This window comes from Ursus arctos, unplaced genomic scaffold, assembly GCF_023065955.2.
Source record: "Ursus arctos isolate Adak ecotype North America unplaced genomic scaffold, UrsArc2.0 scaffold_123, whole genome shotgun sequence".
In the NCBI taxonomy this organism is placed as follows: Eukaryota; Metazoa; Chordata; class Mammalia; order Carnivora; family Ursidae; genus Ursus; species Ursus arctos.
Genome location: NW_026622790.1, coordinates 20,618 through 35,699, shown reverse-complemented (window position 1 = coordinate 35,699; position 15,082 = coordinate 20,618). Strand labels below are relative to the sequence as shown.

The 15,082-nt window shown below is 57.2% G+C and overlaps 1 protein-coding gene across 5 annotated transcripts; it reads left to right on the top strand.

The window, feature by feature from the left end:
• The first annotated feature begins 3,167 nt into the window (after window positions 1–3,167).
• KANK3 (KN motif and ankyrin repeat domains 3) lies at window positions 3,168–15,018 on the top strand. Of its 5 annotated transcripts, none has more exons than XM_057310842.1 (12): window positions 5,372–5,480; window positions 5,572–5,703; window positions 5,991–6,052; window positions 6,888–8,183; window positions 8,262–8,361; window positions 8,561–8,791; window positions 8,899–8,983; window positions 9,493–9,709; window positions 13,267–13,409; window positions 13,523–13,723; window positions 13,807–13,905; window positions 14,711–15,018. In XM_057310842.1, exons 3-12 carry the CDS (start codon window positions 6,019–6,021, stop codon window positions 14,786–14,788), a joined length of 2,484 nt encoding a protein of 827 aa, XP_057166825.1. In that variant the 5' UTR covers window positions 5,372–5,480; window positions 5,572–5,703; window positions 5,991–6,018; the 3' UTR covers window positions 14,789–15,018. The 5 variants fall into 5 exon arrangements, with proteins under 5 accessions (XP_057166822.1, XP_057166825.1, XP_057166824.1 ...); XM_057310841.1 differs by having other exon boundaries at window positions 6,855–8,183; XM_057310839.1 differs by lacking the exon at window positions 5,372–5,480 and adding an exon at window positions 3,168–3,198 and having other exon boundaries at window positions 6,855–8,183; window positions 13,807–15,018.
• Window positions 15,019–15,082: the final 64 nt, after the last annotated feature.

Sequence of the window (15,082 nt, the reverse complement as noted above, 5' to 3'; positions counted from 1 at the left end):
CTCTACGCTCAACGTGGGGCTTGAACTTACAACCCCAAGATCAAGAGTCGCACATTCCACCGACCTAGCCAGCCAGACACGCCCATAATGACTTTTTTAAAAAGCCTAATTCAGGGGCGCCTGGGTGGCACAGCGGTTAAGCGTCTGCCTTCGGCTCAGGGCGTGATCCCAGCATTATGGGATCGAGCCCCACATCAGGCTCCTCTGCTATGAGCCTGCTTCTTCCTCTCCCACTCCCCCTGCTTGTGTTCCCTCTCTCGCTGGCTGTCTCTATCTTTGTCGAATAAATAAATAAAATCTTTAAAAAATAAAAATAAAAAAATAAAAAGCCTAATTCATCGCCTTCAGAGGACGATGGGGAATCAATGCATTATTTTGAAAAATGGTATATGAAGGGAGAAAAGCAAGCACTTGTCTTGCCTTTCTTACATGAACGCGCCCCTGGGTAGCCAAATGGGATGCAAGGAAGAGTCTGGCAGGGAAGAATTCTAGATTATTAGTGAGGAAGAAAGGCTAGGAGTCCATCACTATGTTGCAGCCCCAGAGAACCGCTAGGTCATAGCCCCATACAGGAGAGACGACCAGAGTGTGGGGGTTCTGGCGGAAGACCCTAGCACACCCCGTGTTGTGCCAAAGGAGCAAGCCTGAGTCCGACCCCAGTTCCAGGCCCAACTGCCAATTTGCAGGGAATGTGGAGGACAGAGGAACGCAGGTGTGGGATCAGCGACGCCCAGATTGTGGGAAATGCTCCAGGACAAACAGCCTGATCTGAGCGATTGATTTATCGTAAGGGAAGGGAAGTAATGGAGGGGGGAACACCGTGAATTAAAAGAGACTTAAGATTTTTTTTTTTTTTTAATTTGGCAGAGATAGAGACAGCCAGCGAGAGAGGGAACACAAGCAGGGGGAGTGGGAGAGGAAGAAGCAGGCTCCCAGCGGAGGAGCCTGATGTGGGGCTCGATCCCATAACGCTGGGATCACGCCCTGAGCCGAAGGCAGACGGCCAACGACTGCGCCACCCAGGCGCCCCCTAAAAGAGACTTAAAAGACATATCATTTCCTTTTTGGATGTGCAAGACTAAACTGCAGTGTCTGCAGACCCCTACGTGGGTGACAGACTATTCAGAAACACAAAGCAGTGACTACTACCAAAGTCAACAATAGTGATTACTTTGTGGAGTGAGGAGTCACTGGGACGGGGATGGGAGCACGGACGGGCTGCTGGGGTCACTGGTGACATGCTTCGTGTTGATCTGGGTGGGGGTTATCATGATACTCACCTTCCAGCTGGGTTTCTCAAACTCAGCACTTTTGACATTCAGGCCAGATAATTCTTGGTTGGGGGGTGGGGGTGCCCTGTGTATCACAAGATGTTTGGCAACAGCCCTGGCCTCCACCCACTTGATGACAATAACAGCTCTCCCCCACCCCATCATGACAATCCAAAAATGTTCCCAGATATTGTTGGATGTCCCCTAAGACCAAAATCACCCCTGATTGGGAATGGCCTCTTCAACACCCGCAAAAGCTATGCATTTGTTTCATGTGGGTTCCTGGATCTGGTTCTGTGTGTGTATGTATTTTATTTTACAATAAAAATACTTCTAAATTTCCAATGAAGTTTTCATGGGAAACTCAAGTGACATCTGCAGGAAAAAAAAAAAAAAAGCCAGAAAAAGAAAAGACCATGGAAATAGCCCAGGAATTTTGTAAAAAGAGGAGTATCAGATATTGAGCCATATCCTAAAGCTACAGTAGTTAAAGCAGACTGGCACTGGGACGAACAAGACAGATGAATCTAGAAATACAATAGCTGCCTCTGGAAGGGCCCCAATTTATCATATAAAGTCTGAGATGCTTCAGACGCACCTTTCTGGCTGTCCCTCCAGGTCTCGTCCTACCAAGACAGTGACCGCGATGAAGTTCCCCATCTACGGAGATTTGTACTTCCCCTTTGCATGTGCAGTTTATCCCACGTGGAGCACAATTCTGTAAGCGTCACCACTGCCAGCTGCCTCCCTGGATCCTGAAAGTCAGGGATTTGCCCCTCCCTTTCCCCCCCATCCCATCCTCTCACCCCCTTACCATAAACCTTTCCTTGAAAGTCTATCTCTGCATCTCAGCGTTCTGGCCCAGGATGGCAGGAATTGTGACCCCCTCAGGGACCTGCTCAGTGCCTGGTGGATAGTAGGTGCTCAGCAAATGCTAAATGAATCAGTAAATGGGTTAAAGAATTAAATCTAATTTAAAATCATTCAACAGGGGTGTCTGGATGGCTCAGTCAGTAGAACATGCAACTCTTGATCTCAAGGTCGTGAGTTCAAGCCCCATGTTGGGCACGGAGCTTACTTAAAAAAAATTTTTTTTTAAATACTAAAAAAAAAAAAAATATCATTCAACAAACATTTATTAAGCACCTACTGTATGCCAGGGATCCTGGATGAAGCAGTGACCAAAATAAATCAGTTCACTGTCCTGTGGTGCTGACACTTTAGAGGGGAACACAGATGGCAAGCAAGTAAACAAATGTCAGAGATTTTTTTTGTTTCAGATAATGAAAGTAGCTATTGAGTTAGTAAAACAGAGCAAGGGGAAAGACAGAGACTGGAGAGGGACCACATTAGGTCTTTAGGGGTGGAAACACAGAGGTCGAGCCCTCCAGAAGAGGAAAAGGTGCCCATGTGAACATGTGCAGGGAAGAACAGCTCGGAAGATGGAAAAGCTTGTGCAAAGATCCTGCGGTAGGAAAGAGCCAAGGTCTTAGTACCTCACCCAGACACTGGGACATGAGCATCAGTCCTAGCTTCCACCCAGAGGATCTTCCAAACACACAAATCCCATTGGGTTAGTCTCTTGCTGTCTTCCCGTGGCTCCCTCGCCCAGTGGATCAAATCCAAGCTCCTTAGTCCTGCGCTGGGCGGGACTTGGCAGTCTCCCAACGCCCCTGCCGTCGGCCCCTGCTTACTGCTCCCTGCCGGCAGGCGCAGGGGGTCAGTCATTTCAGGCCCCGCCCCCAGCCCCGCCCCACACGCGGGCCGGACTCGCACCGCCCACCCAGGTCACCATTGGGCAGCTCGGAGAGCATCGGGTGCTGGTTGGCTGGCGTGGCCATCAGTTAGGGTCGAGGCCTTGATAACCCGTCCCCGAGCATCGAAGGGGCGGGCTCGGGTGCGGGCGCGGCGGGGGCTGCGGCTTCAGGTAAAGCGCCAGTTTTCGGGGCCACCGACGGGGGTTCTGGGGGGTATTAGGGGACGTACCGAGAAGGGGTACTGCGCCTCCTGCCCTTCTGCGGGCTCAGCGCCCTGCGATGGAGCGGGCTTCGTGTCCTCTGGCTGGGACGCCTCCCACACTGGGAGCCCCAGGTGGGCAGTGAGCAGAGTTGGGGGTTCTGGATTCGTGAGATCGCCCTCCGCCCGCCCTTATGAGCCAGGTGGGGGCTTGTTCGCCCCCTGGAGCCCCAACCGACTCCGGGACTTTCCCAGCGTCGCTCCTGGAGAGCTTGGGGACCTGGTTCCAGCCCCTCACTCTGGACCTGGGTGTGGGGGGTGATACGGAAACTGTGTTGGGGGGAGGGACGGACGGCCCCCGGGCCGGCAGACAATGGGTAGCGGATGGAACCGCCCGGCGGCGTTTCCTGCAGGAAACTGCTCTGTCTCTACGAGGCCGTCCTGGGGTGTGTGTGTGTGTGTGTGTGTGTGTGTGTGTGTGTGTTGGGGATGGGGGTACCTGAGTACCTCCCCCTCCCCCCATCATCAGCCTCCACCCCCACGTTAGGGGTCTGAGAATCCCGCCCCAACTTTAGTGGGTGCTACCATTCAGGGCCTCGAGCCGGGAAGAACCCCCATTCCCAGGACCGGGATCCACACTACCCGCCGAGTCTCCCACCCTTCAGGTTTCCTGATCACAACTCCGAGTCCCGAAATAGTCCCTGGGGCGGGAGTGGGGGCGTATGGCGTCGGCTCTGATGGCCTAATGAGGGGGTCTCAGGCAGAGGATGCGATCTAGCTGACATCTCCGCAGGGAGCGGAGAAGAGGGGAGGGCAGCCGCGCCCCCGCTTTGCTGAGGCTGCGGCCCCAGGAGCCGCCGCGGGGTGGGCCTGCCTCTTCCCCCATTAGGGAAACACGCAGGGATAGGCAGGGATGCAGGCTGGGCGGGGGGGGGGGGGGGGGGGGGGCTCTCTGCCTGCCCTGGAGGGGAGGGCTGCTTCTTGAAGGCCATCAAGTGCGTGGCCAATGCACTGCCTGGGTTAAAAATCCTGCCTCTGCCTATGTGTGACCTCGGACAGGTCCCTTAATCTCTCTGTGTCTCAGTTTCTCCATCTGTGCAGTAGGGTAAAGGGTAATGATAAGAAAACCTCCCTCAGAGGGTTTAGTTAGGATTTTTTTTTTAACTCAATAGCCATAAATTGCTCATAGTAGAGTGTAACCCATAGTAAATGGGAAAAATGTCGTTGTTGTTATTTATCATTCTTGGGGCATCATTTCTCAGCCCAGCGTCTGGGTCCAGCTGCTCTAGCTGATTTCAGTCTTATGGATGGCCCACAGCTGTTTCATTTAAGTTCCCAGGGCCTCAAATTTGGGTGTGACCAGGTCACCAGAGGAGGGGGCTGACCCCACTGAGTCACGCTGCCAGCTGTGGGAGGCAGGCCCAGACCCCTAAGTCGGCCCAGGTTTTTTTCCACAACACAACTCTTCCCTGGCAGTTTCTTGAAAACAAGTTGTGCGAGCACTGGCCGTCCTCCCTGATGACCGGCTGCCCTGCTGGCCTGCCCCTCTCAGCCGGTGTGAGGGGACAGGAAACAGCTGCTTCAGGACTGCAAGGGGCCCTGCTTGCCTTGGGGTGGGGTGAGGGAGGTTTTAGGGACACAGACTAGACGTAGGTCAGGAGTGGCAGGGTCCCCTCAGCAGTGGAGCAGGGCGTATTCAATGGTTGGTGGGTGTCAGGCACGGAGGTGGTCATCAGGAGTGCAGGAGGCTGGAGGGGAGGATGACAAAGGTTGCCAGGTGGTTGGCACATTGAGCACTGTGTCAGGGAGAGGACGGATGGGTCCGGCAGGCACCTGATGGTGGAGGCTGGGTAGGCAAGGGGTCCCAGGAATATGGACAGAGCCTACTCTGAGGGCATTTCCCACAGGCAGCTGACCTAGTTGCTTTGTGCCTTAGTTTCCCCATCTGGAAAATGTGAATGCACAATTGTATGGGGGTTGCATTTAATCAGGCAGGGCATACAGTAGGCACTCAAGACAAGCTGCTTTCTCCTCCTCAAAGGTCTTTCATGTGGGCTCTTCAAAGCCCCATCTTTCCTACTCTGTGCCTTCTGGTTGTCCTTGTTAATTATCACATGAGATGTGGCCCAATCTCCCTCAGTTTCTTAGAGCCTCCATCGTGTTTCCTGAAGATGGGTATCCATTGATTTGCATCCTCGGTGAATCTGAGCCACAACTCTCCATCATTCCCGCAAGGTTCTCACAAGTGACTTGGTAAAAACTCAGATGCACAATTATATCTTGTTTGCGTTTCTCTAAGGAAAAAAGAATTCAAATGATCCTGTGTTTGTTCCTTTTTGACCAGAATCTGACCAGATGAATTTCTCATGAGCCCATGAAGGGCTTGCAACTCTCGCCGCCGCCTTCTGAAGGTTCACACCTCATCCCTCTGAGCATCAATTTCTAATTTTGCCCTGGGACCAACACAACTCGGCAGGTCTGGAATGACCCTTCCCCGCCCCCACACCCAGTTACTCATGTTGTCTGATCACCCTCCTCTCCTCTTGATGCCCTTCCTGCCTTCTCCTCCCCAGCCGGCTGAGGCCTGGACCTGGGGATGCCCACATTCATTCATTCCAAAGTTTCAAAGCCTCTTGAGGGAGCAGGGAGGACAGGACATATGTGTGTGGGAGGGAGGGTGGGGGTCTGTTTACTTAGAGTCCAGGCTGACTCCAGAGGGATGGGGCCGGCCCCGTCCTCACCCCCTCTGGGGACATTTTCCAGGGTGTGTCTGGCAGCTACTTCAGAAAACATGGCCAAGTTTGCCCTGAATCAGAACCTGCCTGGTGAGTGTGCAAAGTGGGATACGTGTGTGTGCATGGATTGATACTTGGTGCCCATGTGTGGACACAGCCCTGTGGTTCCCTCCTTTGCATGTGGCCAGAGAGCCCTTTCTAAAGGTCCATTGGGTAATGTCACAGCCCTCCTTCAACCCTGCCTATGGTGCCCTATCACATGTGTTATATAATCCCGACTCCTCATTGTGCGGCCCAGGAGGGCCCCCACGATCTGACTCCGACCCACCTCTCCCACTCCTCTCCCTTCTTTCACTCTGTTCTGGGCAACCTCACCTCCACTTCACTGTTAACTCCAGCCCACCAGGCTCACTATATAACCCAGGCCCTTTGCTCTGACTGTTTTCCTTCAGGAACCTTCTGTCCCCAACTGCTTCCTCCTCATCATTTCAGTGCTCAACTTTTAAGTCCCTTCCGCAGGAAACCTGCCCTGACAACTAGAGCCAGTCACGCACCTCCTCCCGTTACTTTGTATTTCATCTTGTTATTATTAGCCCTAAGCATCATTTGGAATGATCATGTTTATTTATCTCCTGTAAGAGGACAGGGGTTTGTCTGTCTTGTTCACTGATGTGTCCCCAGCGCCTAGAAAAGTGCTTGGCACATAGTAGGTGCTCAATAAGGGTGGGATTGCTTGACTGTTTGGTGCAGATAGGCATTTGGTCCTCGGGCATGCGTGGGTGCAACGGGGTGTGCAGGGTTTGGTGCTGGTGGAGCCCTGCAGGATTGTTGTGGGGCGGTGGGGGACGCGCTCTATCTGTCTGGTTTCTCCTGGGTCGTCGCCCTCCCCCAGCCTGTCCCCTCCAACACCCCGTCATGCCTGCAGACCTGGGCGGCCCTCGCCTGTGCCCCGGCCCCACCGCGGGCGCCCGCAGCCCGAGCTCGCCGTATTCAGTGGAGACGCCATATGGCTTCCACCTGGACCTGGACTTCCTCAAGTACGTGGAGGAGCTGGAGCGCGGCCCCGCCACCCGCCGCGCCCCGGGCCCCCAGCCTGCGCGCCGCCCCCGTGCGCCCCGGGCGGGCCTCGCTGGCGCGCGCAGCCCAGGCGCCTGGACCTCCAGCGAATCCCTGGCCAGTGACGATGGGGGAGCATCGGGCGCACTGTCCCCGGGTGCGCCCGCTGGCCTCCTGCTGCCGCCGCTGTCGCCACGCGTGCCCGTGCGTAACCCGCGCGTCGAGCACACGCTCCTGGAAACTAGTAGGCGGCTGGAGCTGGCGCAGGCACACGAGCGCGCGCCCAGCCCCGCCCGCGCCGTGCCGCGCAGCCCGCGGGGATCTGGCCGCAGCAGCCCCGCCCCCCACCCCGCCCCTGCTTCTCCCGGTCCCGCGCAATTGCAGCTGGTGCGCGAGCAGATGGCCGCGGCTCTGCGGCGCCTGCGCGAGCTCGAGGAACAGGCGCGCGCGCTGCCCGAGCTGCAGGAGCAGGTGCGCGCGCTGCGCGCCGAGAAGGCACGGCTGCTGGCTGGACGCGGGCAGCCGGAGCCCGACGGGGAGGCCGAGGCGCGCCCCGACAAGCTAGCTCAGCTGAGGCGGCTCACCGAACGCCTCGCCACCTCCGAGCGCGGCGTTCGCTCCAGGGCCAGTCCCGGGGTCGATGGTCCCGACGGGCCGGTTTCTAGGCGCACTGAGGGCGCGCTCGAGGTCCCCGACGCAGCCGGGACCCCCGACAGGGTGCCGCAGACGCGGGAGGCTGACGCCCAGGCGGTGCCCGAGACCCAAGACGCTGGAGCCCAGGCAATGCCGGAGACCCGGGAGGCAGGCGTGGAAGCAGCCCCCGAGACCCTCGAGTCGGACGCGTGGGTGACCGAGGCGCTGCTGGGGTTGCCCGAGGCCGCCGAGCGCGAGCTGGAGCTGCTCCGCGCCAGCCTGGAGCACCAGCGCGGGGTGAGCGAGCTCCTGCGCAGCCGGCTGCGCGAGCTGGAGGAGGCCCGCGAGGCTGCTGAGGAGGCGGCGGCGGCAGCTGTGGCGGCCCAGCCCCAGCCGCGGGAGGCTGCCACCCAGACCCCGTGGGGTTGTGCCGCGAAGGCCACACAGACCGAGACCCCCGCGGAGGCCCCTAGCCTGAGTCAGGAGAACCCGTCGGGAACCACGGATGTGGACAGAGCCGTGGCCCCCACGGGTGAGTTCCAACCCCTGCCTAAGCCCTGGCTTGATGGCTCCTGGACTGGAACTCAGTACCCTCATCTGACCCCGCCAGGCATCCTCAAATCCATCATGAAGAGGAGAGATGGTGCACCTGGCGCCCAGCCCAGCCCCGGACCCAAGAGCCTGCAGTTTGTTGGGGTCCTCAACGGAGAGTGAGCACTTTATCCCGCCCCATGGCAGCATCAGCAGGGACACAGACTGGGGTTTGAATCCTAGCTCTGCCCCTGACTCACAGTGTGGTCTTGGAAAGCCTGTTTCTTCTGTAAAGTGGGGACAGCCACTCCCACCTCGCAGGACGCAAGAATGAGCCCACAGGGAAGGCTCAGCCGCCGCCTCCCACCCTGCCCCCAGGTACGAGAGCTCATCCAGCGAGGACGACAGTGACAGCGACAGCGACAGCGAGGACGGTGCTGCCGAGCCTCCGAGGAGCAGCTCGTCCGGGGATGACAGCGGCAGGGATGTCGGGGACGACAATGTCAGGGATGCCCTAGACCCCGAGCCTGAGCCTGAGCCCGAGCCCGAGCCCGAGCCCGAGCCCGAGCCGGAGCCGGAGGCAGAACCTCAGCCTGGTGCGCAGGGGAGGTGAGCGGCCTTAGGGACACGGAGTGGGGACGGCTGCTTTCTTTCCTGTCCTCCGCGCAGCGCCCCCTCCAAGACCCCTCCTGAGCCTTTCCCGGCCACCTTGATAGGTCCGAGCTGAGCCCGCGTTTGAGGGAGGCGTGCGCAGCGCTGCAGCGGCAGCTGAGCCGGTCCCGCGGAATCGCCCGCGATGGCGTGAGTGCCAGCGAGAGCCCTTCACACATGCAGTCGTGGGCCCCATCGAGGACCTCCCCTGACGCCCTCTTGGGGAAGCTCATCGGATTTCGTAGAGTTGGGGTGGGAGGGCGCTCCCAAGTGCCACCGCTTGGCGCCAAGGCCTCCACTGATCCCAGGCTCTCCAAAGGGATCTCCGCCCGGGGATAGCGCTGAAGTTGTCCCTGTTTCCCCCAAAAGGGTGCGACCCAAGCCCCAGGCCCACCCCCATATTCCCCAAAGGCAAGCGCTCACCGCCTTCCTCCACTCTAGGTTCTCCCACAGGCTCTTTCCCAGAGGGGAGGATTCCTGTTGGCTTGAGCCTGGGACCCGCCCTGGCTGTACTCCCTCTTCCAAAAGGGTGCGGCCCCACGGACCCCCTCAGACAAGCAGCGACCATCCCCCCCGCCTCGATTCCTAGCCCTGCCCCCACGCCCTCCCTGCCACCACAATCTGGACCATCTCTGACGTCTTTCCTCCGGTCCCGGCAGGGCGCGGCGCGCCTAGTGGCCCAGGAGTGGTTTCGAGTGTCGAGCCAGCGGCGCTCTCAGGTGGAGCCCGTTGCTGGGGTCCTGGGCGCGGTGGCGCGCCTGGGACCCGAGCTCCTGGCGCACGTGGTGAACCTGGCGGATGGCAACGGGAACACAGCCCTGCACTACAGCGTGTCCCACGGGAACCTGGCCATCTCGAGCTTGCTACTGGACACTGGTCAGCACCTTCCTCCAGGGTTAGAGAATCCTGGTGTCCTGGGCAGATTGCCAAGGGCCTTTAGACCTCTCCATTCCGAGCTCTACCCTGACACCTGCCTCTCACTTTGCGGGGTGCGGGAAAACTCGGCTTTAAAGTTAGGTAGACCTACATTTAGAGGAATTACTGAGTGTCACCAGCCTAAGCTTCCTCAGCTGGGAAATGGGGATGCAACACCACCGTCCCTGGGCAGCTGTAATAACAGGTGTTAGAATAGTGCCAGGCACGCGAGAGGAGGCCAGTCGGTGGTCACCATGCATTCTGTCCCTGAATCTCCAGTCCTGGCGCTCACCTCATTCCTGGGCCCCAATACGCAGACACTTGCCTCTCCCACTGGTCAGGGCTCTGATCACCTTCCCAGGCCAGGCCACTGTGCCCTGTCCTCCAGCCCCACATCCTGCCTTGACTACATTTTACACATTTCTATCCCCTGTCACTTTCTTGCTCATTCCCTGCCCCAACTTTCCCCCTCTGGAGCTGAGATACACACACCCAGGTGTTCCTGAGCCCACAGACATGTATTGAAAGCCTACTAGGTACCAGTATGGTGCTGGGGTGGGGGTGGGCCACCCACATACAGCAACTCTCCCCATGGGACTCACAGCAGAGGGGACAGTGGGCAGTAGACAAACTGTCCACCAAGAGTCCTCCTGGGTGTCATCCTTCGGGTCCAGTATCTGCTGGGGCCTGCCCTTGGCGGCTTCTCACTCTAACTACAGGCCAAGACAGGTCCCACTGTCCCCTCCCTGACCCCACTGCCCCCAAACACACAGGTCTGTCCCATCCCTGAAGATCTTGGTGACGTGGGGAAGGGTACAGTCGCTCTGAGCTGGACCGGGAGCTCGAGCTTGGGAGGAGGGGACAAGACATGATTCAAGGCATCTTCAGCCTCAAAGGGGGCTGGGAACTGGGGTTTCAGCCACTGGCAAGGCAGGCATGGCTGTCAGTCACAAGAAGCCCAAGGCTTCATGGACCTCTTTTCCTTGCATTCAACCCCCCACCCTACCCCAACCCCCCAGGCTCCAGCTCCCCAGACCTTATCCTGGGCTTTCTAGTTCTCATATCGATCATTCCCTCTGCCCCTGTCTGCTTGCTGCCATGTCCCTCCCCTCCCCCAGGACCCCGAGTCCTCAACGTACACCCCACGTAGGGGCTGTTTTCTTTCATCTCCCTGGCACTCGGGGGCTGGGCGTGGCTGTGTATCCTTGCCCCTCATCTCCACCTCTAGACCTTTTCCCCTTCCTCCCTCAGCCCTACCTTGGGGCCTCTTATTGATCAGAGCGCTGTTCCCTCCACCCCTCTTCTGGCTTCTCCCTCCAACCCCCCCCCCTTCTTTGCAGGTGAATCCTCACCAGTTTCAGTACCCTCATGGAGCATCTCTCAGCTCCAGGCTTCTCAGTTCCTTGACCCCTGCTCCTCCTTTCACCTTGACCTCTGCCCTAAATCAGCTTACACTTGTAAGGTCACCCCAAAATCTTGATGTCACTGACAACCACGCCCCCTCCACACTCTCTCCTCTCTGACCTCCCAGCATTTCAGCTCTCCAGTTGCCTGGCCCTAACAACCCTTGGCCCTCACAGGACCATTGTCTGTTGCCCCTCCCACTCCCCCCCCCCCCCCAGCCCCCTGCTTCCTTGTTCACCCTCTGTCATTAACTACTCCTTTATGTCCCTTTTCGAACTCCTTCCACGGCCCTCCTTCTGCCTCCTTGCGTGGCAGACCCCAGCACACAGCACACAGTAGACGCTCAAGTGTTGGTTGAACGAGTGAGCAAACTCTCATGAATGTATGGCTGGGAGTCTGCGTTGTGCGGAGAGAGGGAGTGAAGATAGACAATTATCAAGTAAAAACATGAAATACTTACGAATAGGGACAAGGACCACAACAAAACCTAACTAGGGGAGGAAATCAAGTGGAGTGATCCTTTGGCCTAGGAAGGCCTCAGGTGGGAGGGGAAAGGAGAGGGTAGGGGAAGATGGGTGGGTGCCCTGGCTAGCCTGCAGAGACCCCACTCTGGTTATTTCTATGTGTCCCTCCCCACCCAGCACACTCCATGAGTGTCACAGCAGCAGTGAACACCTAGAGAACATGCCACACGACTAAGGGAACCCCCCCTCCTTTAGATACTACTTAACCCTTTTTCTCCCCAGCCCATCATCTGAGTCCCTCTCTATAGGGCATCCACTGCATGACCCTGATCCATGCCTCCCCAAGCTGTTGTAGCCTCATGGAACTTTCCAGATGGTGGGGGACAACAGCATCAGTCACTCTGGTAACTGTGCCCAGAGTAGGTGCTGTGAGGGAGAGGGCCATGATGGTAACAGGGACGATCCCAGTGGAAACACAGCCTCTGCTTGTGTCCAGTAACCACACTGCTCCTTTTCTGGAGCTGCTGTGACAAAGTAGCACAACGTGGGTGGCTTAAAAAGCTGGACGTTCATTTTCTTGTAGTTCAGGAGGCCTAAAGTCCAAAACCCAGGTTAGCAGGCCTGATTCCTTCCTAGGAGCTCAGAGCAAGCAGTGTGCCCCATGCCCTTCTCCCAGCTTCTGCTGGCTGCTTGCAATCTTTAGCAACCCGAGGCTGATGGCAGCTTCTCCTCTCTGCCTTTGTCTTCACATGGTCTTCTGTGTGTCTCTTCTAAGGACACCAGCCATACTGGATTAGGGCCTACCAGAATGACTTCACCCTAACTTGATTACACTTGCCAAGACCCTATTTCCAATTAAGGTCACATTCATAGGTACAGGGTAGGTAGGACTTCGTATCTTTTGGTGGTGGTGGGGGGGGCACAACTCAATCTGTAACACAAGCTTGGAGGAGAAAGGATTCCAGAAGAAGAGACAAAACTTAAAGCCATGATGGGCAATGGCCTGTATTCTAGGAGCAATGAGGAGATGTGGGAGGGTTTTAAATAGGTGACTGGGCCAAATTTCTCTTGATCTGCTGCATGGAAATGAGTGGATTTGGACACCAGGGTGGGCCAGTTGACATAGCTTTGTTAGTTTTTTAGAGAGGGGAGCAGGGGCAGAGGCAGAGGGGAATCTTAAGCAAGTTCCACTCCCAGCACATGAGCCTAAGGTGGGGCTCCATCTCATGACCCTGAGATCATGACCTGAGCCAAAATCAGAGTTGGATGCTAAACTGAGCCACCAGGCACCCCAAGTTGACATAGTTCTCTGGGGGGGGCGGGCAACGATGGTGGCTTGGTAGGTGATAGCCACAAAAATAGGAACATCGATTTACTGTGGCAGGTGTTCTAGGTACTGGCAGATACAACAGAAAACTAAACCAAATCTCTGAACCAGCTTGAAATAAGCAGATTTGAGCAGAACCCTGAAGGGGAGGGAGCCATGGGGCTCTTGGCAGGGAGAGCCTTAGAGGCAGAGGAACCGTAATTCATGACCCAGTTACCAGCCCCATGACATTGATGGCAAACCTGAGTCTTGGGAGGAGGAGTAAACCAGGTTGGGCTGAGGGTGTCAGCTTCTTGGTTGGCTGACCCCCTCCACTCTCCCAGGGGTCTGCGAGGTTGACCGCCAGAATCGGGCTGGCTACTCAGCCCTCATGCTGGCTGCACTCACCTCTGTGGGGCGAGAAGAGGACATGGCTGTGGTTCAGAGGCTCTTCCACATGGGCAATGTTAACGCCAAGGCCAGCCAGGTGCGTGGACATTTCTTCACTGGCTCCTGGTCTGGTAGGCAGTTCTACTTTGGGTTTGTCTCTGACCTCCCTTCCTCCAGAGCCCTCCTCAGCCCTGTCCCCTTCCTCCCCAGACAGGACAGACGGCCCTCATGCTGGCCATCAGCCACGGCCGCCAGGACATGGTGGCGGCCCTGCTGGCATGTGGGGCAGACGTGAATGCACAGGATGCCGATGGGGCCACAGCGCTGATGTGTGCCAGCGAGTATGGGCGCCTGGACACTGTCCGGCTGCTGCTGGCCCAACCAGGCTGCGACCCGGCCCTCCTGGACAATGTGAGCCATCATGGGGCTGAGGTGGGGATGGGAGGGTACCCATGCCCTGGTTCAGGGACCTGACTGTCCTGATTGTCCCTCAGGAGGGCACCAGTGCCCTGGCCATTGCCTTGGAGGCTGAGCAGGACGAGGTGGCTGCCCTGCTGCATGCCCACCTGAGCGCAGGCCAGCCTGATGCCCTGGTAAGTGCAGCCCCCAGCCCTGGGAAACCAAGTTCCCAGCTGCATGCTGGGTTGAAGGATGATAACAAAGTGTGCCCCAGGAAGGAGGCCTCCCTTCCCGCTCCCCTGGGGAAGCAGCCAGGATTGGGGAACCTGGGTTTGAACTCTTGCATGTGGCTGGGATCTGATGTTCACCCTGCAAAATACCTGTGAGACGCAGCTCCACGTTATAGGTCATGAGCCCGACGTCTCCAGAGGGGAAGTGACCTAAAGTCAGACAGAGCTGTTAAACCTAGCTCAGACCTTCCTTGTCAGTGGACTCCGGCTACTGCCTCCAAGAGGCTTCCACCAGAGAATATGGGACCTTCTAGAGTTAGGGAGGGGAAGGGGGCTGCAGGCTCCCTGCAAGCCAAGCCAGAGTTTGCCAGCAGCAGGAGGAAGGAGGGAGGGCCAAGCCAGGAGTAGAACACTCATGTTTGCCTCCAAGGGAGAAAGGTTTATTCTCTTTTAAAAACAAGTAGCAGGCTGTTGTCAGTACTTCTTAATTAACTTATCCAATCAGCCTGCCCACCCTGCGCTCTCCTGTAGAGACATGGGGAAGGAGAGATGAAGGTGCCTCTTCCAGGTCAGACAGGGGCAGAGGTGGATTCAAAACCAGGCAGCCTGGCTCCACTGTAAGAGGTGGAGTTCCTTTGTAACTGCGACCACAGGGTAGAGGAACAAGATCTCCATCAGGTCAAATATTCCCGAGTGAGGGGGCTGAAAGAAACCCTAGTATCCTGCCCACGGGTGACTGACAGGACCCCTCCCCCACCTCTCTCCCCAGTCACCCCTTGAGTCCCCCATGGCTGTGCCTGGTGAAGGAGAATGCAGTGACCATAGAGAAGACCCCCAGCCTCAGTGAGCACCCTGGACCTGGATTGGAAAAGTCTGTTCCTTCCCCCACCCCAGCCTCTGGGGCACAGCAGGGGCCAGGGTTGCTATCCAGATGCTAGCCTTGGGCCAAGAGAAAGGTCTGGATGGCTCAGAGCTCAGGAGGGGCTCACCTTGGACCATCAGGGTGAGGAAGGGGCTGAAAAGTGACAAGGGCCCTGAGTCCACCCACTTCCAGAATAAAACATTACTAACTCAACTTGAGTCTTGTTCTGGGGATACATACACATAATTCCCCCTACCCCTAAGTCACCAGAGGGCAAAG